Raw genomic sequence first — 27,504 nt, 5'->3', positions numbered from 1 at the left:
GTTGTACAACAGATACTAAACAAAGAAAGAAAGTGTCGAGGCTTATTTTGGTACTGCCGTGTAGACTATTTTGGGGCAGTTGTGCAAGTTACATTTTCTTGTATTGAACTTATCTATGGAGCAGTTTTACTGACATTATACGGTTATATACACTTCCAAATTTATACTGAAACTCCCTTTTATGTGACATAACTGGATAGAGTAAGGATTAGCTGCAATTCGACCGTGTATGCTCGTTTCTCTAAACAGAATTAATATATTTTGCAAATGACTTAACTCAGCTGTATTTCTTGCTTAGATTTCAAATGTCTGCATTTATTACATTAAGCAATGAAGTAATTATCCACCTCTCTCCAGCTTAATCTGATCAGTTAATAGTACAGACATAAAATTGTCTACAAGAAAAAGTTACGTCAGAAATCCAGTAATTAATTGTATCTTTGTAGGCATTTATGAATTTCTTAAAAATCTGTGATTCTAATCCTAACACTAAACTTTTCAGTGAACTGCGCATTTGGAGACTTTCAAAGAGTCCCTTAAAACGTTTAAAATTCTAAATCTACGAAAACCCTTTTAAAGATATAGATCTGACAAGAGGTCCACCAACCTCCTGATAGACAGGCGACAGAGGGTCAAAGGTCGCATTGACAAAGTGGAGGGTGAGGTTGATGTGCGGAGCCTTGTGGAACCAGTCCACCCAGAAGACGTGCTGAAGCACAGCCTCTGACGTCACGCTGTACCCTTCCGTGGCCATGTTTGAGGGGATTCCTTTTGCCCTGGTCAATAGTAGCTGCTGCCGCTACTCTTCCTCTGGGGTAGTCCAAAGACCACCGAGGGCAGCCGCTACTGCTGCTGCTGCCGCTGCCACCACCACCACTGCTGCACCGTTCACACCCGCGTCGACCACCACCGAAGGCGACTCATCCTGGAAACGGGAAAACTTTTAGTGGTAAGTTGTGCTTAATACAAATGCCTAATATACGAGAGAGAGAGAGAGAGTGCATTTTCAAATGTACTTTGTCATAACACTTTGCAAGGTAAGCACAAGCTCAAATATTCAGTACTTAAGTAACTATTTCAGAATAAATCCAGACAGTTACTTATCAAGTCAAAATACCATACCAGTTCTCAAAAGTAAACTCATACTCAAGGAGGCCACAATGGACATATTTTTGGCATTTTGCATCGCATAGAACATTAATAATATGAAGAAAAAATATTTTTGCTTAAATTATTTTTCAGGCTTATAGTTTATAAAAGCTAATAACTTTGGTGAATGTAGAAGCAACAGATTATTAGAAAAAAATACTTCTGTCAGATTAGCTAATAAATGGTTGAATAACAACAACATTAAATTATTCATGACGATAACTGAAATTGGAGATATTGCACCTGGTTTTTAACAATTATTATTATTATTAATTATTATTATTATTATTATTATTACACTAGCATTTAATGAAAATATTCCCGCAATTTAATCGTGGCCATAATTTCAACAAGTTTTTAAAAGTGAAAGTTAAAACAAAGACTTTGTCCACAAATTACTCTAGCCAATTTCATGTTTGGCACGTCTCTCTGCTCCCATCCAAACAGCAAAAGGAATAAAGGTTTCGTTTCCGGAGCCTGAGCGCAACCCATTTTACATTTCATGGAAACAATACTAATCATATTTTTAGGCCTAAGCTTCAATAAAACACAATTCGCTTTCCTTGGAAATAGGCTGAAAGAAAAGGAGTGAGGTCGCTGCGCAAGAAAATTCTAAAAAGAAAAAAAAAAGTTATCCCTCCCAAGATACCGAGGAAGCGACCTTCGTGACCTAAGCGCTTAAGGGTCAATATCCTCCGAGTTCGCAAGAATACTGAAGGTTAAATTTGTCACTCTTCTTCTTCTTCTTCACTTTCCCTGCGCGACCCGGACAATGGTGCCACGATCGAGATATTGACTCTTTGTGTTTCAGCCTCTCTCTCTCTCTCTCTCTCTCTCTCTCTCTCTCTCTCTCTCTCTCTCTCTCTCTCTCTCTCTCTCGATTCTTATAACGCAACTGACAAAAATTATTGTACAAGTTCCATTCTCTCATTCTGGAGCCACAAAGGGAAAACGCAGTTTAAAGTAGAAAGGTAGTTAGCCTTTGCCAACAAAAACGACACTGTAGAGTATCCGGGTAAAAAAACAAACGAAAAAAGGTAAGGAGTGTTTAAAATTATTAAATAAAAGACTTAAATTATAATACTGTAAATTGTACGCAGCATTTATTGAACTGACTGAATCCACCTGCACATGCTGTCAGTTGGCGGGACATGCGAGATGACGAGCCTCTTTAGAACCCGTAATTAGAAAAACGATTCGAGTGTTTCCCAGATTTCGTTTTGCACGAGCATTTGCGGGAAGAGACAAGGAGCAAATCTCTCATGGTAACCAACATAGCATTGTGAGCAGTCCATGGATATAACAAATGGGTCAGCACATTTTTTTTTTACTTCAATTTTATTGAAATCTCTGTTTTTGCAATTGTCGAGTTCAAGTAGTATTGCTTAGAATTACGAAATGTATTAAATACATACGAGTGGTTCTAAGACGAGGATGTGTTGTGTTTGCTGTTTAAAAACTTCATAAATGGAGCACCGTGAGAAGTCGGAATTGACAGTAGATGTAGTGAAAATGCAGTGAGGAATAAAGTATTGTTTGGAGATTGGGGAGACGCTGTAGTAACCAATGAGAGAGTTTGAAAGTTTTTGAAAGAAGAGAAAGTCGAGAGTAAACAGAAATAAATGCAAGCCATGAAGATAAAGCAATGAATTTGATGTGGAGATAGCGGAAGAACGAAAGCCGTTGATCATTCAAGTATTTGCAAGTAAATCTATCAAATGATGGTAGGATGTCTGAAAAGGCTAATCACTCCACACACCAAGCAAGGAAGGTAGCTGAGTACGTGGAAGCGAAGTAAGGAAGTTGAATATGACTAAAAGAAAAAAGGTTGAAGCTGAGAAAAAATTCTTGCATAGTTTGAGGTAAAGGAGGGACTGAAGTATATGTATATATATATATATATATATATATATATATATATATATATATATATATATATATATATATATATATATGTGTGTGTGTGTGTGTGTGTGTGTGTGTGTGTGTGTGTGTGTGTGTGTGTATAAACAAAGTATATGGTCATGAGGAAATTGAGATAAGGGAGAGCAAGATCTTCCGTCTTTACTCGAATGTTTTATCAAAGAAAGTACAAACATTCGAGCAAAGACGACTCGGTTGTAAGATGACAGCAAAGATTAAGGGATATATAGGAATGGAATATAGTTTAGGCCAAAGACCAAGCACTGGGACCTACGAAGTCATTCAGCGCTGGAGAGGAAACTGCGAGGAAGTAGGTTTGAAAGGTGCAACTAGAGGAAAACCTCGCAGTTAGGAGAGGGTGGATAGCAAGATGGAAGAAAGATATGAATGGAGGTACAGTAAAAGGAATGAAAGGGGTTGCAGCTAGGGGCCGAAGGGACGCTGCAAGGAACCTTTAGTAATGACTACAGCGCACCTCAGCACTAGCCCCCTACGGGGAAAGGGATGTACACATCACCACTTTAATGCATTCAGAGCTCATTACTTTTGAGATAGATCTCCAGGTGAGGAATAGCTATGTGGGATTAACCCAGGTAAACAGACAAACCAAGGAGAGGCACAAGACATTAACAGGGAATGAATAGGCCTGTCCTTAAATTCAAGTTGTTTTTCTTGTTGACTATGCTAATGCAGACTTGACGAGATTTCTGGAAACAATATTTTTAATTCTTGTTATTATACGACTATGAGGTCGATCAATTCTGTGTGGTTTCTATGTCAAAACAACATCCAGAAAAATGCAAGTTAACTATTTGTTTTTATATATACCAGTAATTATAGTACATACAGAAAAACAACAAATAGCTTATATACATAATCTTTCTGAATATCAGCCTTATAAAAGATCTTTTGTAAGTTGAATATCAGCCAATGATGTATGAAATGATCACCTTGCGCTAAAAAGAAATATGTAAATTGTGTAAATTCTAAGGAACGCCAAGTTGGTCCAGTCTTGGTAGCAAAGGTGGTTGCCCACCTGCACGGGAAGAGCCAGATTTGTTAATGGTACACTAAATGCCACAAAGGGACTTGAACTCTCGTATTTCCTCTCATCTTCCTCCGCGGTTCAATAATGGGGCGGGGGCGGTTCAGTCCAGCAAATCCTCTGAGGACAGTTGCGTTATCCTGAAAAAGTTCTGCTTTAGACACAATTTTACTGAAATAACTGACTTCGGATCTTCCACCGTGAAACAAGTCGAGGTCACGGGGATCCAAAAGGTCGAACTTTACAACGAGATCGGGACGTGTTCCAAACGCGCAATCGATTGACATCTTAGGCATGTGACATGGCACTGGGCCAGGATGTTACCGAGGGCCAAAGAGAAGAAAATCCCTCTGGATGGCTCTTACCTGGTGGGACTATGAATGGGATACAGGATGGACATGCTTATGTAAAAGTGGTCAGCAGTCAGGCATACAATTTTGACGAATGTCATTATTTCCGTATATTTTAGTTCTTTTCCCAACTACTGTCAAACAGAGGCCACTTTTTTTTATAGAATTCCTTGTCTAACTATATATATATTGTATATATGCATATATATGTGTGTATATATATATGTGTGTGTGTATACATACAGGTATAGACAGATAGATACTGAAATAGAGTAATTAAGAACATTCATATTGAAAAAAATAAGAACGAGTATGCATGTTACGCGTGTTTTGACACGGAACGTCTCAACCTGTTGTGGTTATTGAATAAAGACGTAAGCAGATTTGTAAGAAGAGTCTATGCGCCCTGAAGCATTCTAGAAAATTCGGTAAAACCTCAAAAGTATTTTTTACATTAATAAAACCAGTGGTATTTTCGTGAAACGGGTAATGAAAGCATCGAAATATCTTTTTCATAAAACAAAGGACTCTACTGTGTACTTTCCACCAAGCAATCTACTTTCCGGTCTGATTTTCGGCAATATGAAACCATAATCGTTGCAACACCATTAACGTTTTTTTCGGGGAGCCCATTTCCTAATTTTGTATCCGTGACCAAAAGCTGTGTTCAGTAGTGTAATTTTTTTTTTTTTTTTATTTAATCCTATATCACGTCCAGTAAGGCATAAGTTATAGTGAGGATATTGAAATGCCGTCTTGGTTTCCTCAATACCACATCATCCCATGTAAGTACTAACGCTTATTACCAACATACCAACAATATTTCTCGCACTGCTTAGGTCTTTGCCAAGAAACAAAAACCTGTAAAAGCAAATGACGCACTAGGGAGCAGGTCCATAGAAAAAAGATACAAAAAAGACGTTAGCCTAAAGTTACATACCCAGTTTTTTCATCTCTCTAACCCTTCTAGAGGAACTAAAGGCCTCCTGAGGTCCTTTTCTATTGTAGTCCCTTCCGTCTTCCCTTCCTTTTCTCTGAGGACACCTCCTTTGCCCTGAAGGTCTGCTGCGGCACGTATACAATCATCCACAGTAACGGAGAGGGCCATGTGACCTCAACTGTGAGATTACGTGGGTGTTGAAGATGTAAAGACTGAGGACTCCATCTTTAAATTCATTTCGATTTAAACACAGAGGCAAATATTAAAATATTGGAATGGCAATTTTTAGCATTAAGGACTTTCAAAATACTCTAAAGAGTAAAAGGAACGAAAGGTAAATCATCAAAAGCGACCAGGCACCGAGTTGTTTCTTCTCACGCCATCGAGACGTCTCCATGAAACCTCCTATCTTTAAGAACAAAAAATGTGAAACATATATATATATAAATATATATATATATATATATATATATATATATATATATATATATATATATATATAGAGAGAGAGAGAGAGAGAGAGAGAGAGAGAGAGAGAGAGAGAGAGAGAGAGAGAGAGAGAGAGAGGGGGGAACCTCTTTCAAAACATTTGGGAATAGACTCCTGAATGAGGGAGTGCACATATCGCCAAAACTCAGATACAAATCCGCAATATATTTATGTTCCTCCCTACCTGATCATTTTACAAGAAATGAAGTAAGGACACCACCAAAAGTCTGAGGCCTAAATTGCTCAATAACCAATTGACGCTGTTCCCCCGTGTTTAAACTTCTGCACCCAATTTTTTTTTTTTCATTAATCTTTTGCTAGTAAGTTATTCAGTGAAAGCATAAGTGTCGATCCCCACCAAAGATCAATTTCACTGGATTCATGCGTCTGACTGTCATGGGTAATGGCAATAAGTTGATGAGTTCTGAAAGCCTTACAATATGGTTTCTCATATTTTTTTTCTTACAGATAAAAATAAATCTGTTTATGATAAAACTCCACCATTATTCTTTGACTCTTCTTACCTAAACTCATCTCTGTGCATCTAATCGTCTCTTGAAATGTCATTTGGTTCCGCATATCTATAAGTGATCTATCTTCAGGTGATAGTGGTATTCCATTTTCACGTCTGGACGAAATAACCCCACAAAATTTCAAGTCGGACTTTCTGATTGACACCAACTTTAACCTTTGAGGGTACCTATTTCCCTTTACAAACCCGCCCCCCACTCCCACCCCCACCAAGCTAGCTCTCTCTCTCTCTCTCTCTCTCTCTCTCTCTCTCTCTCTCTCTCTCTCTCTCTCTCTCTCTCTCTCTCTCTCTCTCTCTCTCTCTCCTTGCTACACAGAAGAATGGAATTTTGTTTGGTCGTGAAAAGAAAATTAATTCAAAACATGGAACTTTATATATATATATATATATATATATATATATATATATATATATATATATATATATATATATATGTATATATATATATATATATATATATATATATATATATATATATATATATACATACACACACACACACACATATACATACATATATACACACACGCACACACGTTCGCTATGCTACTGGCCGTGCGATCAACTAAGTAAAGCAACGCTGGAAAAAGTCAGCACTCGGAGGCCGTCGGCATATAAGCTCCTTGAAACGCCATGCATGAGGGCGTGGGGTTAGCAACTCCATGCGAAGAGTACTGGTTAAAAGCAAACTCTCTATTTGTAAGAGAGAGAGAGAGAGAGAGAGAGAGAGAGAGAGAGAGAGAGAGAGAGAGAGAGAGAGAGGGGGTGTGGAGGGGCGAGGGTTACGTGGAGAACTATGATAATTATATACACATCACACGTAAGTCTAGTCAATACAATATATCCTGAGTGAATATGAGGTTCATAGCAATATCGAGAGCTCATGCATGCTAATTAGGAAGATGAGTATCAGAGGACGGACCTCTGGCTCTCAGCCTGAGCGAAGAGACGTGATTGAAACAAAAGACCCAAACAAACCCTTTCAACATACAATCTATCTGCCTCCTGTTCTCTGGGCGTCTACTAAACTCTCTCCGTTAATCTGTGTCCATCCAGTGAAGAACTGATTGCCGTTTCTGCTGCAGGCAATGGGAAAATAAAGGAATTTCTATGGCAAGCAATGTGAAAATAAATGAGGAATTTCTGTTGTAAACAATGTGGAAAATTAAAGGAATTTCTACTGCAAACAATGCGAAAACAAAGTAAAGGAATTATATGGGAAACAATGTGAAAACAAATTAAAGGAATTTCTATTGCAAACAATGCGAAAACAAAGTAAAGGAATTATATGGGAAACAATGTGAAAACAAATTAAAGGAATTTCTATTGCAAACAATGTGAAAATAAATTAATTTTTATTGCAAACAACACGAAAACAAATTAAAGGAATTTCTATTGCAAACAACGTGAAAATAAATTAAAGGAATTTCTATTGCAAACAATGTGAAAACGAAAAAGGAATTTCTGTTACAAACAATGTGAAAACAAATTAAAGGAATTTCTATTGCAAACAAGGCGAAAACAAATTAAGGGAATTATAAGGCAAACAATGTGAAAACAAATTAAAGGAATTTCTATTGCAAGCAATGTGAAAATAATTTAAAGGAATTTCTATTGCTAACAATGCGAAAACGAATTAAAGGAATTCCTATTTGCAAACAATGTGACAATAAAGGAATTTCTATTGCAAACAATGTGACAATAAAGGAATTTCTATTGCAAACAATGCGAAATTAAATTAAAGGAATTTAAAGTACTTTAACAAGTTTCGTCAGACTTGAATGCAAGGAACCATTTTTTCTCTCTCTATATATATATAATACATATATATATATATATATATATATATATATATATATATATATATATATATATATATATATATATATATATATATATTAACCAGACACTTATTTTTATAACTATCATACAGACCTTTTAAGGACTACACAGAAACAGGAAACATCGCCTTCTCTCTCCCTGTCAGCTTTCTCCTTTTCAAAAAGTCTTGGAAAGCAAAAGCAAACGCAAACGAAAAAATAAGACAGCAAGTGATCAGAAAATAAATATTCTCAGTACGGACATGAGCGTGCATGAATGCTACCACTAATTAATGTCTCACAAATATAGACTCCTTTTGAATACTAATTCAAGTAGAGTCCTGCGTATGAGATTAACGAAAAGAAAAGAAAGCAAGCAAGCAAAAAGGAAGAGGAGGAAGAACGAGGATGCATACCTCAGACAGGGATTCGTGATGAAGTAGCAGACAGGAGGCAGCTATAGAGGGCGAGATCGATAAGTGAAACAAAGCAGGAAGTGTTGGCCACTTTTCTGATAAATTTCAATTTCTGTTTCGTTTGAGCGTTCCGTAAATGGACTGTAACAGTTTAATTTTGGCCCATTGCGTTTTAATATCTAAAAATTGTGGTCATGGGTAGGAAAAATCCTTCGAGAGCTGATAATAACTTGAAATCCTTTGTTGTTCGGTAACATGATTTTTCTGTGCGTGCAGCGTGGGAGGTGAGGTGCTTGTAAATAAATAGCTGACGTCAAATGTACGAGAAACACCTTTAATTTACTTTAAGTGACATGTTTCTGCATAAGCCGCCCCTTCCCCCTCTCTCTTTCTCAGTTCACTTCTTTTATTGTTCCCAGACTCATCAATTTCCCTATAATTTCTTGATTTCTGCTGCGTCATATTACACCATTTCCTTCGTCATCTATTCGTTTGTTTCTTTTTCTTTTGTCTCTATGAGTCTGGTGTTCCTCTGCTTCGCGTCCTGTCATTTCAGTCTCCGTCTCTCATAGTAATTTTGTGACCATCTCTTTCAACTAACAAGGTAGAGGGTCTGATGCAGCCGTATAATCCTGGCGGCTATTAATAGTAGGTTAGCTTTAAGTTCGTGGTAGTACTAGTAGTACTGTAGTATCGATGGCAACAGCAGCAGTGGCAATTGTAAAAGAAGAGGAAGAGTCAGTTTGAGTAACAATATTGAATAAATGAGCAGAAGCGTTGTCGTCGAAATGAGGAAAATCAAACAATGGAACAAATAAGTTACCTGCTCTAAACTCGGGTTACATTCGACAGCTAGCGATACTTCCGACGGTCCTTCATTTGCCAGAATACAACACTGGATGGGAGAAAAACCGACTCTGATGAGGACAGGCGCTCGCGACACGCTGTCCAGAAATGGAAACATTTGCATTTTACGGCGACGGGGGACACTGGAATCATGTACAGAAAATGGTCAATGATGCAGAACGTGTTACCGAGGCGGAAATGATTGCAGCTGGCGTCCCCATAAAGCCGATGTGTTTCTGCAGCCAGAACCAAGCAAAGTCAGAGCGATGCAAGCTTGGGCTATGGTCAACCAGTCTGAAAATAACTGCATATTTTTTTCTATATACGTACTTCTTATTTTGCGAGATCTATCACTGACTACCACGTAATGGGTTGAATTCAGATTTGCAATTTAGCTTGGTATTGTAAGGACAGCAGCTCATAGAATGACTGCACGCACTACTTTCCTCTGTGAGCCATCAATACAGAGGTAAAACTCTCACAGTTTATTTTCTTCCTGGTGTGAAGGCTCCCGGCATGGGCAAACAAAGGCCTTTATCTGCCCTAGGCCTAAACAGAAGAAAAGGGAGAAAAAGAAGGCATAAGAATGGGAATGATAACCCCAGGAAATCCTGCACCAAACCGCTTTTCTGTATTTGTTTCTGCCGACTTGCCGTAGCGCGCTAATCCTTCAAAACCTTCAACAGTCAAATATATAAGCAAATAAACAGTGCTATGTAGACAAAATTATTCAAAGGCTATAATGTCACATGAGTTTAACAGAACTTCCGTGTTACTTGCTCATATACATTAAGTAATTAATCAAAAAGTTTATGCAATCACCAAAGCTTCCTCGCTTATCTAGCTGAAATACACGACAAAATGCAAAATAAGATCATTATTAAAGTTTACAAACTCCGTTTATTTGGATATCAATAGAACATAGCTAAAACCGACGAAACCTTTGGCTTCATGGGATCGTCTTTACATGGGCACAGCGAACCTTAAAGCGCAAGGGGATTCCACATCATAAGTAAATAAATAAATAGACTATAAAAGTAGAGTAGTTGTGCTGTGGATTGCAAACAAGTGGATCGAGCAAAGAGTACGTAAAAACGAGCAGGTGGGCGGAACATTTTGAAAAGGTGACAAAACCTAAACGAAAAGCCAACGTAAGGAAAGATGGGAGGGGGGAAAAATAACGTTGAAGAATCTCAAGCAGAAGGGAGAAAGAAATAAGGGGGAAGTTAACCCCTCCGTGGAGAGTCCTCCAAGGGCTCTCTGTCGCATCGATCTCCCAAAACAAGAAAAGGGACTATGGGAGAAGGACCTTATTGCAAGGGAAGACCACCTGAAGAGGGGCCCTGAAGGCTCAACACACCAATGCCCTTTTGATTCAGTAATAAGGATGATGATGATGATGATGATGCTGTCACAGAAGAAGCGAGATAAAGTGCTCACCCATGCAAGAGGGCATATACTCCTGCGGCAAAATGCGCCACGCACATTCCCTTAACGAGATTACTCATCTTCATTAGCTGTACTCATTTTCCTTTTTGATCTGCCAGGTCCCACCTTTTCAAACTCACTCTTAAGTCTGTTCAAGTTTTCAAGCTATGGAACAGAATGTGAGCCTGCAAAGCTTGTAAATCAGCAGACCAAGGGACCAATCAGAATACCATGAAAGAAATACATCCGTATATAAATTCTCAAGGGTGTGTATGAGTATAAAAATTCATATTTTAGTACACACACACACTTATGAATAAACGCAGTCGCTTATCGTTTCTTGGAACAAATAATTCACAGAGAAACTTGAAGAAAATTTTTCCATATTACCATTCATCACACTAGACAATAATTTTCAACTCGAAACCCAGCATGCCTGAAATATACACCTTAACCTGAATGTGATAAGTTTGATTTCCTAAAAGCTGTTCTTAAGTTTCTACAAACTGTAATAATGTTTTCCTTCCTCAGTTTGGAATTTGTTTCTACTCCAGATCTGCACATATAAACTCTAATTAATTACTGTTATTATTAGTTTAAAAATACCACTCAGTCGCATTTCTCAACCCTTATGGAGAAACGCGCCCCAAGAGTTCGTTCTACAATGAGAAGTGAAAACTGGAGCCAGGTAACGTTCGAGAAGTTGGAAAGCGAGATGGGAAGAGAGCAAAGGGAATTGATAAAAACTTCAAAGGCAGAAAGCAAGAAAGGAAGGACCTTCAGCATCGCCTACAGTGCGCTACGGAAGCCACACTGGAAGCAGTAACCTCTGCCCCAATCCCCAGCTACCGCAGAAACCCCCTACTACAAAAAAAAAAAATAAAAAAAAAGGGACTCTATGGCCTCTATGGTGCCTAAATTTATATAAGCAATCACTCTTGCGTCCGACCTGGGCCGTTAACTCTTCGTCGATGGCCCATAACTGACCACTGGTTTCACCGCATGCTAACGACGTCAGAATTAAGCCATCATTTCCATATATCGCTGGCGCTATATGGCCATGGAGATGCAGAAATTATGGCTTAGCCCGTGTAAAGAACATGCTAGGTTACCAGATATCTACATGTATATCCTGTCCTTTTTTTTTTTTGGTCGGGGGGAGGGGAGGACGTAACTTTATAAAATAAGGAATAATTGGTGATGCCTAAGAGTTATTACCGGTAGGAAGGTAGTGCCGTCAGTCCACCGCACGCGGTGCACTGTAGGCATTACTTGTACGGTTCTTTGCAGCGCCCCTTCGGCTCTTAGCTGCAACCGCTTTCATTCCTATTACTGTACCTCCATTCATTTCCCGTTTCTTCCATCTAGCTATCCACTCTCTCCTGACAATTGTTTCATAGTGCAACTACGAGGTTTTCCTCCTGTTACTCCTGTAAAACTTTTCGACTCTCAATTTCCCCTTCAGCGCGGAATGACCTCATAGGTCCCAGCGATTGGCCTTTGGCCTAAATTCTATATTCCATTCCATTTCTTAAAAGTTATTGCAAATGTTAGCTTTTCTTCATAGGATACAGATATAATTTTCTCTATCGGGAACATATAACCGTAGTATCTGTTACACGAACAAGTTTTTGTAATACCAAAAGAATTACCGGTACTGCAAAAACAAAAGTAAAAATCAAAGGTGGCCAATGTAGCCGTTGAATAAGGTAGGTATTTAGGAACCTCAATAAATTAGGAAAGGTGTAAAAGTAGATTATGGCACACGTAGTTCTATCCGCAAAATAACCAAATAGTAAAGCAAATTGTCCAACCAGTAAGTAATTAAACTTATCAGCAACTGGTTGGGATCTTCAAGAGGAATTGTAAAAGAATCCCATGCAATGGCAAAAATGTAACAAGCACTAAAAATTACAATGGCAGAAAGCTCAAGATTCTTGAAGTGTCACCACCACTGAAATAATGACTGTAATTCAGTATAACTTCAAATAAGCAACAAATTACTTAACTCTAATTCAATATAACTTCAAAATAAGCAACAAGTTGCTTAACTGCTACTGTTAAGAGAAAACAACTTTAAGAGAAGTGTTCAGAAGGCTGACAAAAGTGCTAAAAATTACTTGGCAGAAAGCTTACGATTTTCGAAGTGTCGTGAACATTGAAATAATGCCTTTAATTCAGTATAACTTCAAATAAGCAACAAGTTACTCAACTGCAACTGTTAAGAGAAAACAACTTTTAAGAAAAGTGTTCAGGAGGTCGCCAAAAGTGCTAAAAATTACTATGGCAGAAATCTTACGATTCTCGAAGTGTCGTGAACATTGAAACAGTGGCTCTGATTCAGTATGACTTCAAATAAACAACAAGTTACTCAACTGCTGATGCTAAGAGAAAACAACTTTAAGAGAAGTGCTCAGGAGGCTGACAAAAGTCGGAAGCCGTCGGACGGTTTCGAGACAGGTGCATCAGAACCTACAGTACAAATACTTCATAAGCTCAAAACGCACCTTCCTCTGAATTATTCAGACGCGTGTCAGGCCGACACCTCACGGTCTCGCACTCATTGTTCCACGTACTCTAGCCTTTGCAGGCGCACGTAACAGTCTAGCCTTTGCCAACAATATTAAAATGTCCGAATCACTAACTGTAGCGTGTGTCTGCACGGAAGAACAATAGTTAATGATTATATTAGCATATGAAAACGACGAGAGGATAAAATAAAATTAAATACAAAACAAATTAATGTATCCATTATCAAGCATGTAGAAGAAGACCCACTAAAACAAGAAAAAGGGAAATTTTTACCATCTCATTTCCACAACCCTGAGTAAAGTACTTCAAAAATATGGGAACGGATTAAGTGGGATCTTTGAGTCAAATTACCACCCTCGTGTCGTCTCTCAAGTTCATACAGTTCAAGTCTATAAGATTAAGTTGGAGAACATATCAAAATCAAGGAAGGTTACGGAAGACATAAAAAAACGGGTCTCGATGGACTACCTACAGCAGGTACAACAGATCTGGCTTTCGAATTGAGGTGGATCACAAGGCTCTGGGTACACAGCACGAGGAAGCGTTCCAATTCTAGAGCAGAGTGGGGTGAAGCGTTCCTTAAATTAAGTCGAGTGACTCCTGCAAATGCAGTTCCTCTCTTTACTCGCAAAAATGAGAATATGTGACACAAGGTCGGAAAAGCCGAGTCTTTGCGAACGAAGACCTAAAAACACACCTATAAAAACAGAGATGCGACCTTACGACAGACAGACTGACAAGTGAATTCGGGTTTCGAAGTTAGAGGCAGGTTTTGTAGATGGGTCCATTTTACTCTAACCTCTGACCCCGTAGGGAGGGCGGGTAGTGCCGCCAGTCCACCTCAAGCGGTGCACTGTAGGCATTACTTAAGGTTCTTTGCAGCGTCCCTTCGGCCCCTAGCTGCAACTCCCTTTAATTCCTTTTACTCTACCTCTGTTCATTTTCTCTTTTTTCCATCTTACTTTCCACACTCTCCTAACAATTGTTTTGCAGTGCAACTGCGAGGTTTTCCTCCTGTCACACATTTAAAACCTTTCGACTATCAATTTCCCTTCCAGCACTGAATGACCTCATAGGTCCCAGCGCTGGGTCTTTGGCCAAAATTCTGTATTTCAGTCTAACCTTTGGGCCAGTAATTCCCAACCCTTTTTTCACGCGAGGCCATTCATGCATATCTAGCCATAACCGCGATCCCACCAATTTTATACAGTATGTAATTCATGTATATATATATATATATATATATATATATATATATATATATATATATATATATATATATGTATATATATATATTGGAAATTACTGGTTGCAGGTTTTAAAAGTGATGGACAAGTATAATTATTATCGGTGCAAGAGAGGTACCCTGATGTTGGTAAAATACACGGAATGAAAATGACTCATTTTATTGTAGTAATAGAAATTTAAAGCTTAATATTGATCAAAACATCCATTTCCGAACTGATGTTTTGTCATATGCAACACATCTTCAATATGACATTTTTTCATATCAAGTGACAATTTCATTATAAGGGAAAGAGGAGGAGAGGAGGAACCAAGGAGAGAGGAGGAGGAGGGGGGGGGGAGCTAAGGAGAGAGGAAGGTTCAAAGCAAGGAAACAGGAGGAGGGGAAGGAAGGAGGAAGATAAGGGAGCTAAGCAAAAAGGAGGGGAGGGGGCAAGGAAAGAGGAAGAGAGAGGGGGCAAGGAAAGAGGAAGAGGAGGGAGCTAGGAAAAGAGGAGGGGAGAAAGCAAGAAAAGAGGGGGAAAGGACAAGGAAAGAGGAGGGAAGGTGAACCAAAGAAAGAGGAAGGGCGCGGGCGACGAAAGCGTGAGGGAAGAAGCCAAAGAAAGAGAAGAGAGGAAGGGGACAAAAGAAAATAAGGGGGAGTGATAAAGAGGAGGAAAGGAGGGGGCAGGGAAAAGGGGAGTTACGCAAAGAGAAAGAGGGAAGTGTAAGAGAGGCTCTTCTCTTCTTCCTCTCTCTCATCTTGACTTCCAAAACCTGCTTCTGAAAATGTGATAGTCGGTACCTTCTGGTTTTAGAAGTCTTTATTGTGAACGTGATATTTATCTTTCACTGACATAACCTGGCTCAGTGCTTCGTCAGGGAGTGAAAGGCTTAGATTTCAAATTTCAATACACTTATTTATGAATGTTAAGGAATAAAAGACTAGCTGACACCTATGCAGCATATGTCATTGTAATATGCGGGTGAAAATATACCAACATTGCCACATAGGCGGCAATTCGAGTGAAGGCCTTACGCTCATTTTAGCAGGACCAAATGCGTATGGCACCCAGTGATACCAATTTAATATGAATCTTTATAATTCTTTGTAAACAAATATATACATATGTAGATGAATACAATAGTCAATAATCGAGCTTAGGGTAAAAAAAATCGTTGGTGTCACGCATTTAATAAACAATGTTATGAATTTATGTAAATAAATGTATTCATAAGTAGATAAATAAAAACGTAATTAAATATGTTTAGTTTGATTTAGGTCCTAAGACTTTTGGTTAATCGCGGATGCCTTGTCGACTGATCCTAACTTCAAAATTTCTATTTCTGACATTAACAATGATACGCAATTAACCACCCTGCAGACATCAATAAAAACAAAAGACGGGATGTCTTGCATATTAATGCTATACCCGAATTATTATTATTATTATTATTATTATTATTATTATTATTATTATTATTACTGGTGTAACTGAGCGTTTGATTCTAAGGCTGTCAAGATCAGCTGATACAACCTTTCCCTTGTTCGAACAAGCAACACCTTTTATATTTTTAGACTATTTTATCCAGACTCGTTATTATTATTATTATTATTATTATTATTATTATTATTATTATTATTATTATGAAAGCAACTGCAGCAGTAGCATTTGTAGCACTCATCTTTACAGCACAAATGAACAAATATCTTTGACCACAGAAGTCCAGAAGGTGATTAAAAATCAGTTTTCTAACCAATGTTTGAATTACAACTAATGCAGCCAGACCCATAACTCTTTGAAACACACATATCAAATGATTTTAAGGCGCACAGAGAAACTTGCAATATGTTTCAGTTTCAGGGCAGATGAGAAACTCATTCGTTGTTTCTCCTTCAGTTTTAGGAGGAGCTGCAAGGACCAGCACTCCTTCAGGAGGCTCGGGAGGGCCATAACTATTGCAGCGTGGAAAGTGAACGACTACAGAGACTTCAAGTAGCAATAAGTATTTCATCCACAAAGTCTGCTCTCATTTCCCAACGGCAAAGAAACCTTAATCGGATGTACTTGAGGTAAAACTGTTTCGGAGCAATCACCATTTCCTTCATTATAATTTGATTCATGATTTTTTTATGTTTTAATTCCCTGGTCCTTTTTTAGAAGGGGCTGTCATCAGGAGCAGAAAATTTATTTCCAAATAATTGTTGACAACGGTTTTGAATAATAAAATGCATAAAGAATTACAATTTTTTTTTCTTGACGTTTCATCCATTTTTAAATCCGTTCAGTCTGTCAAGAATGTGAGTAATGCAATAGGTGCATCCATTAAAATATTTCGTTAAAGAACCTAACATTTTATGAGTAGGACATGTTCTTCCTTTTGCCGTAAATACACATAACAGAAGAAGAAAGTAATGAAACACGTTAAATATATGCGTAACTCTAATATTGGTTTAGTTTATTCACGCATTAAACTGAATCTCTGCGGATGAATATAATCTTAATCTCTCGTTTCTCAGTCACTTCGAATGAGATAGATTTCACAGGCATGACCAAACGTGTTCTCCCACTACCGTTTTCCAATAGTCTCCTTACTAACCATCTCTCTCTCTCTCTCTCTCTCTCTCTCTCTCTCTCTCTCTCTCTCTCTCTCTCTCTCCCTTGTGCATCTGTATACATACACACAAACTATAATGCGTACACACACACACTCACTATGTATGTATATATATATATATATATATATATATATATATATATATATATATATATATATATATATATATATATCAGTAAATAAAACATTATTACGTCTTTCTTGCAAAAACCTCTACAAACCTCTGTAACTTTCTCTGTAAGGGCACCTCACCCCACATGACTGTTCGAAAATTATGGCGTCACGTCCGTCACACGCAACCACTAGCGTTTTTCCTTGAGGTTCTTCTTCTCCAAGCAGCGTTCGTGTCCCCTCTTTTTGGCATTTCAGACCCTTGTTGCTTCCTCTTCCATTTCCGCTCCAGTTAACATTCCTCAACCGTTTCCACTTCCCCCTTTAGGCGCCATTGGCATTTTCGGCCCCCCTGCCACAATGCAAATCTTCTATCACAGGGTCTTTTTCCACACCCCGCCTGTCCCCCATCCGCCCCCCCAATTTACATCCATGCACACTTCCGTGATTGTTTCCCCGTGTAGTTCAGTGGAGATAGAAGTCTCATTTCATCAGGGTCATGAATCTGTATAAGTATTGCTGAGAGATTCACAATCTCGTGAAAAACAGTTTACGTAATAAATATCCACAATTATATAGTAAACTGTATTACAATGTAAATGACAAAAGCAAAGACTTTCCAGTGTTTACGTTAAAAATACTACATATTTGTGAATTTTTATTGTATAAGTATTTTCATTTCCTTATTTAAAAATAACACATGTAAGAATGTCAGTAGTGCCATGTCTTTATGCTTTCCTATTATTAACGATTTGAAAATCAAATTAAAATTACAATATTTTCTTATCTCTTCGTTTCAATATGAAAACTGACTCTTGGTCCGACACTCACGATGTCAGCTATGAGAGAAATAAAAAATTAAAATGAGTCTTTCATTTTAACCGGAGCTTTATAATTATTAAGAGGAAATCAGTTTTTCACCTCACCCAACAGATAATCCAATCTACTCGAGAGTCAAACGGTATCAACTGTTTCCCCAGACATGAATATGGTAATCCTTCCTAATTGTGAATCGAAAGGGCGTTCCGTGGATAACCAACCGTGCAAAAGGAAGAAGATGCATCCCCAGTGAGATAACATTTTACATTGGGCTTTGTTAAGAAAGGCAACCTAATCAGAATTATAGAACTTTGTATTTAATATCAATTTTTCCCCAGTTCTAATTCGCTGTTATATTCTTTCACAAAGAGATGCGTCTTAAAAGAGGGTATAATTTACTTCCTTCTGCCCTCATCGATATGATTCATAACTTGAATTACACGAATTAAATGATCGACTGCATTTGTTACGTCATAACTGCAATCTTTGAGGTAACACGAGTTACATCTGCATCACAGAACATAGGTCGAGTTGGCACAATATCATTATTGCAAGCTTAAACCACAAGTCCAAAGTACGAGCCATAATTCATGAATACAAGCACGTAGGCTTTTCACTATGCTGGTCATTTTGGCTGGGTTGCGAGGGCTCGTAATTTATCGGCGGCAGTATTTCATGGGTAAAAGGACATTTGAACCGGCAAGGATGATAAATTGTCCACTTCTTTCCTTAAAACTGAAAGCCCGTTCCTAATCGGAGATATATTACGCTATCAAGCGCTTACATTACGTTAGATATCGACCGCTTTTAAGAATTATCTTCCGTTGCATTAACCTTTTCAGTTCTCTTTCCCTGTCGACGTGAGAATCAATCGTCTGAAAATTGAGAATCAATCGTCTGTCATATTTACAAAGGACAGCAGGACGGACTACTAATACATTCACCTCACAAAGAAAAAAAACAGGTGGAAGGAAGAAGAATTTAAACTCACAAAGAAGGAAGTGATAACCCACCTCTTAAATCAAAGGTTATAGGAACCAGGGAATACGGAAGCGAAGAGAGAATTCCAAAGTTGGGTGGAGGATGTCAAGACACACTCAACGACACGAGCAATCTAGAGATTGTTGATAACTCCAAAAGTACTGGGAGAAGAAGAGGCGTCCTGGCAGGTGCTGCGTGGCCGCATGGATTTTGGATATTGCCTTTTCCATAAAATCTTTATGTTCTTCATTGTCTTCCCTCGATATTAAAGTATTTTTTTGAAACCAACCCATGAGAAAGCGACGTCAGTTTACTTTATGGAATATACATCAGGTATTCTTGTTTAATATACATGGAGAAGAAATCTCTTTTAAGTTTTCTAATGGATTATTTATTTTATTAACGGGAATACTGTTTTCCGTTCAGTATTTTCAAAATACGAAATCTTTCAAATACAATAAAAAGCAGTTTTTCGCTATTTAAGCTGTGCCCTTACAAAAAGTAACACGCATCATTTTGTGAATGTTTTCTTGGCTATGACAGCCCAATTTAACAAATAAATAAAAATATAAAAAAAAACCTTCTGTTTGAAAATTACTCCTTAACAAATGAAAGCCCTTTAATTCCGAGGGCTATAATGTTAATCCTTCATTTATATTTTCCCAAGATAGAATCAACACATGCAATTTCCAGTTTCCACTGTAAAGACGAAAGTTACGCTTATATTAAGAAGCAAACATTTTTTTTATTTCAATCAACAAATCAGAAAGGATCTGAAGTCTTACCATTAGCTTACGCAGAACTTTATTCCAAAACTTGAGACTGCTTACTTAATCCAAATCCCGCGCTTTCAAGATAATCCTCTTCATCGTAATAGCCTCCTTCCAAAAAGTTCATGCAACTTAATCCTCTTCCTCCTCTCCTAAAGACAAGATCCTATTTAATCCAGAAATAGTCATACCTGGTGCTTATCTTCATCTCGAAAACACACGGATTATCAATCACTCATTACGTAACCTAATGCCTCGCCAATGTCAATGTGAATATGAAAGGCATGATTGCTTGTCGGCTTCATTTCTACCAGAAGAGAATATCTGAATTCTCATTAAAAATCATGAAATCATGACCTCTCTTATTCTCCTTTCTTAAAGAAGGTAGTTCACGGCCGCCTTCTCGCCCTGAGTTTCTTAAAGATGAGAATCTTCTTCAAGTTCTAAGTTCGTAACACGTTGCTTGGTAGTCCCTTTTTTTTTTTTTACATGAGAGATCCTCTACAAATCTCAGTCGCTTTACTTAATTTTCGTCCGATAAAACGGTGCCTAATTTCGTAAAAACGATGAAATTATCTTACTGGATTACTCAAATGTTTGAATTTGTGAGTGGTCAAGATACTCAGCCGAATAATGCCTAAAATTTCAACACTGAAAGCATAAAGGGAATTACCACAAAGAATTATTTTTAAAAACTGTTTCTCAGGAAACTTTTCTCAACAATCGAAGCTGCCAAAACAGAATGAGACTTTCTGTTAAAAAGGCAAATAGACATTTTTATAAAAAAATGGTATGCTGTACTAATAAAGTCCAACTATAAATGTCAGGAACCTTATTGCAATCATCAATATCCTACGGAAAAACATGTAAGGGAACAGATATTAATGGCGCTATTTACATTTCTGATCTCAGGCGTATTAGACACAAGCATGTAAGCACATCAAAGAATGCTGGCACATAAATCCTGATACACTATCTAAAGTAAAGTAATGGAATACTGGTGAGTGGTAACTCAACGCAGAGATCGAAGTTATAAATTAATCAGATCACTTAACGTAAAAATCAAAAATCAAAAGGATGGTACTACCAATTTGAGAAGGAATAATAGACATCTGCAAAATTAACTGGGACGTAGGAATTAACAGTAATTAACTTAATATTGCTTTACGGAAAAGAACAGACGAATTCTTTATAAAAATTAAATACAATAACCCTTATGACACTCTTGGAGTGAGCCAGGTTATTTATAGGGAAAAATCGAGTAGCCTTGGTAGTAATCAATTCCCCACATTAATCGACTGATTTGGTTTTGAAATGAAAACAAAAACAAGATCACTTTTAATAAGTGAGATCTCTTCTTCTATATTTCCCTTTAACTTCTCTTACTCTCTAATGAACACCATATTCTTTAGAAGCTTGAATTTGAAGTCAATGGCCCCTGTGGGCTTGTTCCATATGAATAGGGTTCAACTCCTGAGTAATAATAATAATAATAATAATAATAATAATAATAATAATAATAATAATAATCTGAGGCACTACAGTCGCCACTCGTCTCATCACAATTCACCTCTTTATGACTTCAAGATTTAGGTTTTGGGACACGCATAGCTTTCCAACACCGCTGCCACTGACGTTAATTAGAAGCCTGACCTACCAGCACAGGTAAGTAATGACCTGTCACCAGAAGTAGACAGACTAACCTATCAGTGAGTGCAACCATTCTAAACCCGTTTGAATTTTGGGAGTTATCCGTCAAGAGGCGGGAGTATTAACCTAATAGTCACATTCGGGATTTGCCTATTCTACCCAAAATAGAGGGATGAGAGATATATATTTTACAGCAGTTAAACGACGTCAGAATTTCCAATATACACAGTATCGATGGGGCATAAGGCCACTTTCATACTGACATGTATTGATTCTCCACAATTTAGTGAAGAGAAATACGTTGCTGTTTGTCGGCTATTTAGAATCTGGCAGTAAAGTTTGCTTCACAGTAAAAAAAAAATAATTTAAAAAGAAACAAAAGACAACCTTTCCCGCAAAACAGGTAAAACAAAACCTAAATTCATTGTTCATTTAGTTCATGGCGCTTAAGCGCTGGAATTTCAAAAGTTCACACTTTGTGCAGATACTATTTTGTTGAGCAAACTGTTACAAGTCTCGTTTCATTTTCTCTTTTATTTGTCTTACTTATTTTACCTTATTTGACTTTTAAGTTTTTTACTTTTTTCTTCTTGTTATTTCTCTTTCATGGATTATTCTTTACTTCGCAATTTCCTCTTCTGCACTGGGATGCTCTCCTTATTAAGGCCATGGAGCTTGGGGCATTCTGTTTTAACTAGGGTTACACCCTTGTCTTATAAAACACAAAGAGAGAGAGAGAGAGAGAGAGAGAGAGAGAGAGAGAGAGAGAGAGAGAGAGAGAGAGAGAGAGAGGTGCAAAAGCAACTAACGATCAAGTAAAACGCAAAAACTTTGGTCCCCTACGGTACGTGATCAAGTACTCAAACGAAGGAGAAAAAAAAATTTAGGAAATTAGAGAAGAACTGCCAAACCTAAGCACACTCAGTTTCCTTTCCCTACCCACAATGAAAAGGGGACAAAGCCAACTGTAATAATTAAAGCTTTGGGGGCCAACGCCGTGTTCTGGTCGGGAACGGGATCACCCTCTTTTGCCTACACTGAAACAAAATCTCTACTACAGTCCCTCACGAATTACTCACGTCAACAAGAAGAGCGCGTTAGAAGCGAAGCTGTGTAGAGCAATTACATCTACTGTATATCAGCCTGCACCTCCGCTGCAGAGAAACAGATTTTAAGGGAGTGGATTGTCTTCTCGCAAAACGATGTGAAATACAAAAGTATTTAATTCCATTTACGTTAGTACTTGAAATAATACCACACCTTGAAAGGTCATCGACGTGTAACACAGATAGATGAAAATTTCCCAAGGTCGGACGTGCCTGGAAGTTATTTAAAGATTTAACATGAATTCCTAATCTCTTCGCCTAACGAAAAAAAAAAAAAACACGCACACACACACACACACTCGAAAAGATATAATGTAACCTTGCTCTTTCTTGTCTTCAAGAAGTGAAAGGGAAGAATAACCAGCTGTCTTCAAGAAAGGGAAGAATAACCAGGTGTCTTCAAGAAATGAAAGGGAAGAAGAGCCAGGTGTCTTCAAGAAATGAAAGGGAAGAATAACCAGGTGTCTTCAATAATTGAAAGGGGAGAATAACCAGGTGTCTTCAAGAAATGAAAGGGAAGAATGAACAGTGGACTTCAAGAAATGAAAGGGAAGAATAAACAGGGGACTTCAAGAAATGAAAGGGAAGAATAACCAAGTGTCTTCAAGAAATGAAAGGGAAGAATAACCAGGTGTCTTCAATAATTGAAGAGGGAGAATAACCAGGTGTCTTCAAGAAATGAAAGGGAAGAATAAACAGTGGACTTTAAGAAATGAAAGGGAAGAATAAACAGGGGTCTTCATGAAATGAAAGGGTAGGATGGATCCTAATTAAAAGTCTTGTGCGATCTTCTTCAGTGGATATTTTACGTTAGTATGACATCCATCGATAAATTACTTTCAGAGCTTTATATGCAAGAGCAATCAAGCCTTAAAATTTCAGAGGAGCTTTTTTAAAATGACCTCATCTTAAGAAGAAAACTTCTGGCCCTTTTATTTCCTGGACCACCTTCAGACATTGTGATTGGCTAAAGGTTGGAAACTGGTCTATAATTTAACCAGAGAGAGAGAGAGAGAGAGAGAGAGACCTTAAAGGGGAAATGTTTAAGTCCCAGAAGTCCCTGCGCTTTTTGCCGCCGAGAGTGACGCTTCGTCGCTGTCATTGACGCTCTTGTTTTAAAGGCCTACAACAACTGTTTTATCGACTTCGAAATCGTTAGGTACACAAGTAGTAGAAGCTTTTCAATAGCAATCAAGCGCGGGGTGTGTATGCGTCCACCCATTCGTAAATTAACTCAAAAGGTCTGCCTGTCTGGGTACGGTTCATTTCTGACAGTATGTCAATACGTGTTTGCGTCCATTTGGCAATATGATTTTCTCTCTCTCTCTCTCTCTCTCTCTCTCTCTCTCTCTCTCTCTCTCTCTCTCTCTCTCTCTCTCTCTCTCTGGAACTAATACTTCCTAAGACTCAGATTGAACGAGACACCCTTCAGTTCATAAGCATAAGATACTGAGATAATTACCGGTACACTCACCTGGTGCCCATACTGCAAGTCTTATCACCAGTGTCCAAGAAAATTACCTGAAAAAAAACAGAAACATTATATAATAATTTTATAAGGAAACATTGTACACGACAGTAATATTACATGGAAACATGATATACTAATTTTATACGGAAACATTATATGCTAATTTTATATGTAAACATTATATGCCAATTTTATATGGAAACATTATATAATAAGAATATAAGAAGGCCCATAAAACACTATTTAAACGTTGAAACCATATATTTCAGGCACTTGCTTCTGTGCCCCTGTTCACTGGTAGAATATGGACAGTGGAAATTACAATGGTATATATACAAAAACATAAAGGTGTGGCCTTAGGCCTCCGATGGTATGGAGATGGCGTTTCTTAAGAAGGAGGAGAATGACCACTCCTAGTGGTTTTGGCGTTCATTTTCCCGTTTGATGGATCTGGCGGTCGCGTTTCTGTCATCTTCTTCAGGAGGTTTGAGGGGATTAAGGTGTCGATGTCGTCACGATTTCCAATGTCCTCCTGACAGGTTCATATTGTTGGTTTTGATTGATGATAGAATTCCAGCATCTTTCTTTTGCGGACAGCTATTTTTGAAGCCAACTCCGTTCACTCCAGTTAATGACATGCCCCGTATTTTTATATGTAGGAAAATACAGGGGCATGTCGGCAACTGGAGTGGGCGGAGTTGGTTTTCAAAAAAAGTAACTGTCCGTACAAAAGAAAAGATGCTGAATCTGCTTTCATCAATGAAACCAACAATATGAACCTGTCAGGAGGACAGTGGAAACGGACGACATCGACACTTAATCCTCAAACCCCTCCTGAAGATGACCCAAGAAACGCGACCGCCAGATCCATCGCCAAACGGGAGCTAATGAGGCCAAAAACCACTGGGAATTTGGTCATTCTCCTCCTTCTAAGAAAACACCACCTCAATACCATCGGAGGCCTAAGGCCACACCTTTATGTTTTTGTATATATACCATTGTAACTTTCCACCTGTCCATATTCTACCAGTGAACAGAAGAAAGTGCCCGAAATATATGGTTTCAACGTTTAAATAGTGTTTTATGGGCCTTCTTATACTCATATCACACTGTAGTATTACAGGAAAAGACATTCATTATATAATAATTTCATATGGAAAAATTATATACTTATTTTATACGGCAAATATTACATACGACAGTAATTTTACACGGTAACACTATATGCTGATTTTATAACTTATCACAAAAAATTAAACAAATAAGAAAACTAAACAATTTTGTACTGCTTGTTATGTAATGGGAATAATGGCTATTAAAACGAAGGTTAAAAAAGAAAACAGTCGAAGGGGCTTCCCATGCTATTAAAATACGAAGACAGCAATACGAGAATAATAAATTTTGGGACCTGCAGAATTACTTGTAGACAATGTTAAAAAATATGAAATTAATAGTTTAGTATAAGAAAAAATACCAAAACACAAACTGGGTACCATAATTTTTGTATCAAATTCATGCGGAGCTTAAGTGATTATAGTATTATATTTCAGAATGGCTTCCACCTAAGCATTAAATATTTTGTCTAGCTAAAGTGAGGGAATTTCTTCTGTAAATTGTGGGTTGTATGGCCGTACATGTACGATACATTATTCATCTTGAGAATAATAAATATTTTAGATTTTTTCCGATTCCAAAATACATTTGGAACCTCTAAATGCATTTTCAATACAAAATAGAAAATATAAATTTTTTTTATTGTTCTTTTTTGTTTCAGAAGCAACATGATTAATGACAAGCCTCTTCATGGGGTGAGGGGAGAGAGAGAGAGAGAGAGAGAGAGAGAGAGAGAGAGAGAGAGAGAGAGAGCCTAATGCTTATCAGTTCCGGAAAACATTAAAGAATTTCAGTCAATGCACGACTCTCCAAATGCTTCATCAAAATCACCTACGGATAATATGTCCATAAATTGTCATTCAGAAAGCTTGGCTGGAATATAATATGAGTCCATTTTCATTAAGACCCAGAGCTCGAACCAATCAAGAAGCCTGAGATTATTATGAAAAGAGCAGAGGTTTATTGTATTCGCTGCACTGCGAAGGAAAATCTAATATTTATAATTCTCTGCAAAAAGTGTTTTATTGTCGAACAAATACGGAACATCTGCCTTCCTGAATTAACAAGAAAGACACCCCTTTCTGCTAAATAAGGATGAAGGTCCTTTGTATTCGCTTTTAAGCAAAATCATTTGTAAAGGCGTGTCTTTTTGTTTATATGCTTATAAGAATGAGTTTTCCTCTACGTGCTAGCCGGTAAAGAACGGTACACTGCACCCTATTCTTTAAAATTGTTCAAGAAAAAGTTACCTACCATGATGAACTGCAAAGAAGGATTTTTTTATTTAGTACCGCGCTATTAACAGTCTGTCCTAAATCCTACATATTAAAGAAAACAAAATAGATCTTATCTGGTTTCTAGCTGCACCAACCTCTCCTTTATCCTAAAAGATTTTTCGAGATGTTCTTCAAAAAAAAAAATAAGAAGGTGCCTTGCTGCCTCCAGTAACAGGATCCTAGACACCAACATCAAGAAATTACAAAGACAAAACGAAGCAAGTTCTGTTTCATGTACTGTACATGTTAAAGCCGATAGGACGGAAGACATATCCCCTTATCTGCCCAAGTCCCCAAGGGTAACATACAGGAAACTAAACGTTGGGTCTTACAGCAAAGGGAAAAAAAGGTAGAAGTCTCCTCCCGTCGCCTCTAGCAGATTGTTGCAGCGATTTGGTAAGAGACTGGGATGTCTGACCGAACATTAGTATTTCTTAGAGGGGAATTTTATCTTTAGTGAAGTAACGAAGAAGGAATTGGGAACATGATCAGGAAAAATTGTCTATATACAAATATAATATATAAAATTTGCGTGAATATAAATTCACAAACGTGTGGTATTATATATAGATATATATATATATATATGTATGTATGTATATAACACACACACACACACACACACACACACACACACACACACACACACACACACATATATATATATATATATATATTATATATATATATATATATATATATATATATATATATATATATACAACATACTATATATATATATATATATATATATATATATATATCGACGTATACAAACAAGGAATGTTAACCAAGAACTAGAACATATGCCATCCAAAGAAAAGAAGCTCGCGTGGCACGTGGGCATGAAGGAGAATGGAAAAAGCCAGGTGGCTGGATAGGATTACGCG

The 27,504-nt window shown here is 37.6% G+C and overlaps 1 protein-coding gene across 12 annotated transcripts in view; it reads right to left on the bottom strand.

Moving 5' to 3' along the window:
* Positions 1 to 27,504, bottom strand: part of LOC136825738 (protein tweety-like) — a 244,606-nt gene that overhangs the window by 78,575 nt on the left and 138,527 nt on the right. For 7 of the 12 annotated variants that reach the window (XM_067082550.1, XM_067082552.1, XM_067082557.1 and 4 more), the window contains exon 4: positions 608 to 925. In XM_067082550.1, coding sequence (XP_066938651.1) covers positions 608 to 754 — 147 coding nt within the window. In that variant the 5' untranslated portion in view covers positions 755 to 925. Of the gene's footprint in view, positions 1 to 607; positions 926 to 24,227; positions 24,275 to 27,504 lie in introns of all 12 variants that reach the window. The other 5 variants (XM_067082551.1, XM_067082558.1, XM_067082556.1 and 2 more) reach the window with 1 other exon arrangement.

The sequence above is a fragment of the Macrobrachium rosenbergii genome, chromosome 39 (assembly GCF_040412425.1).
Source record: "Macrobrachium rosenbergii isolate ZJJX-2024 chromosome 39, ASM4041242v1, whole genome shotgun sequence".
NCBI classification, from domain to species: Eukaryota; Metazoa; Arthropoda; class Malacostraca; order Decapoda; family Palaemonidae; genus Macrobrachium; species Macrobrachium rosenbergii.
The sequence above is the reverse complement of the archived record's forward strand: the minus strand, read 5'-3'. Positions and strand labels throughout refer to the sequence as shown.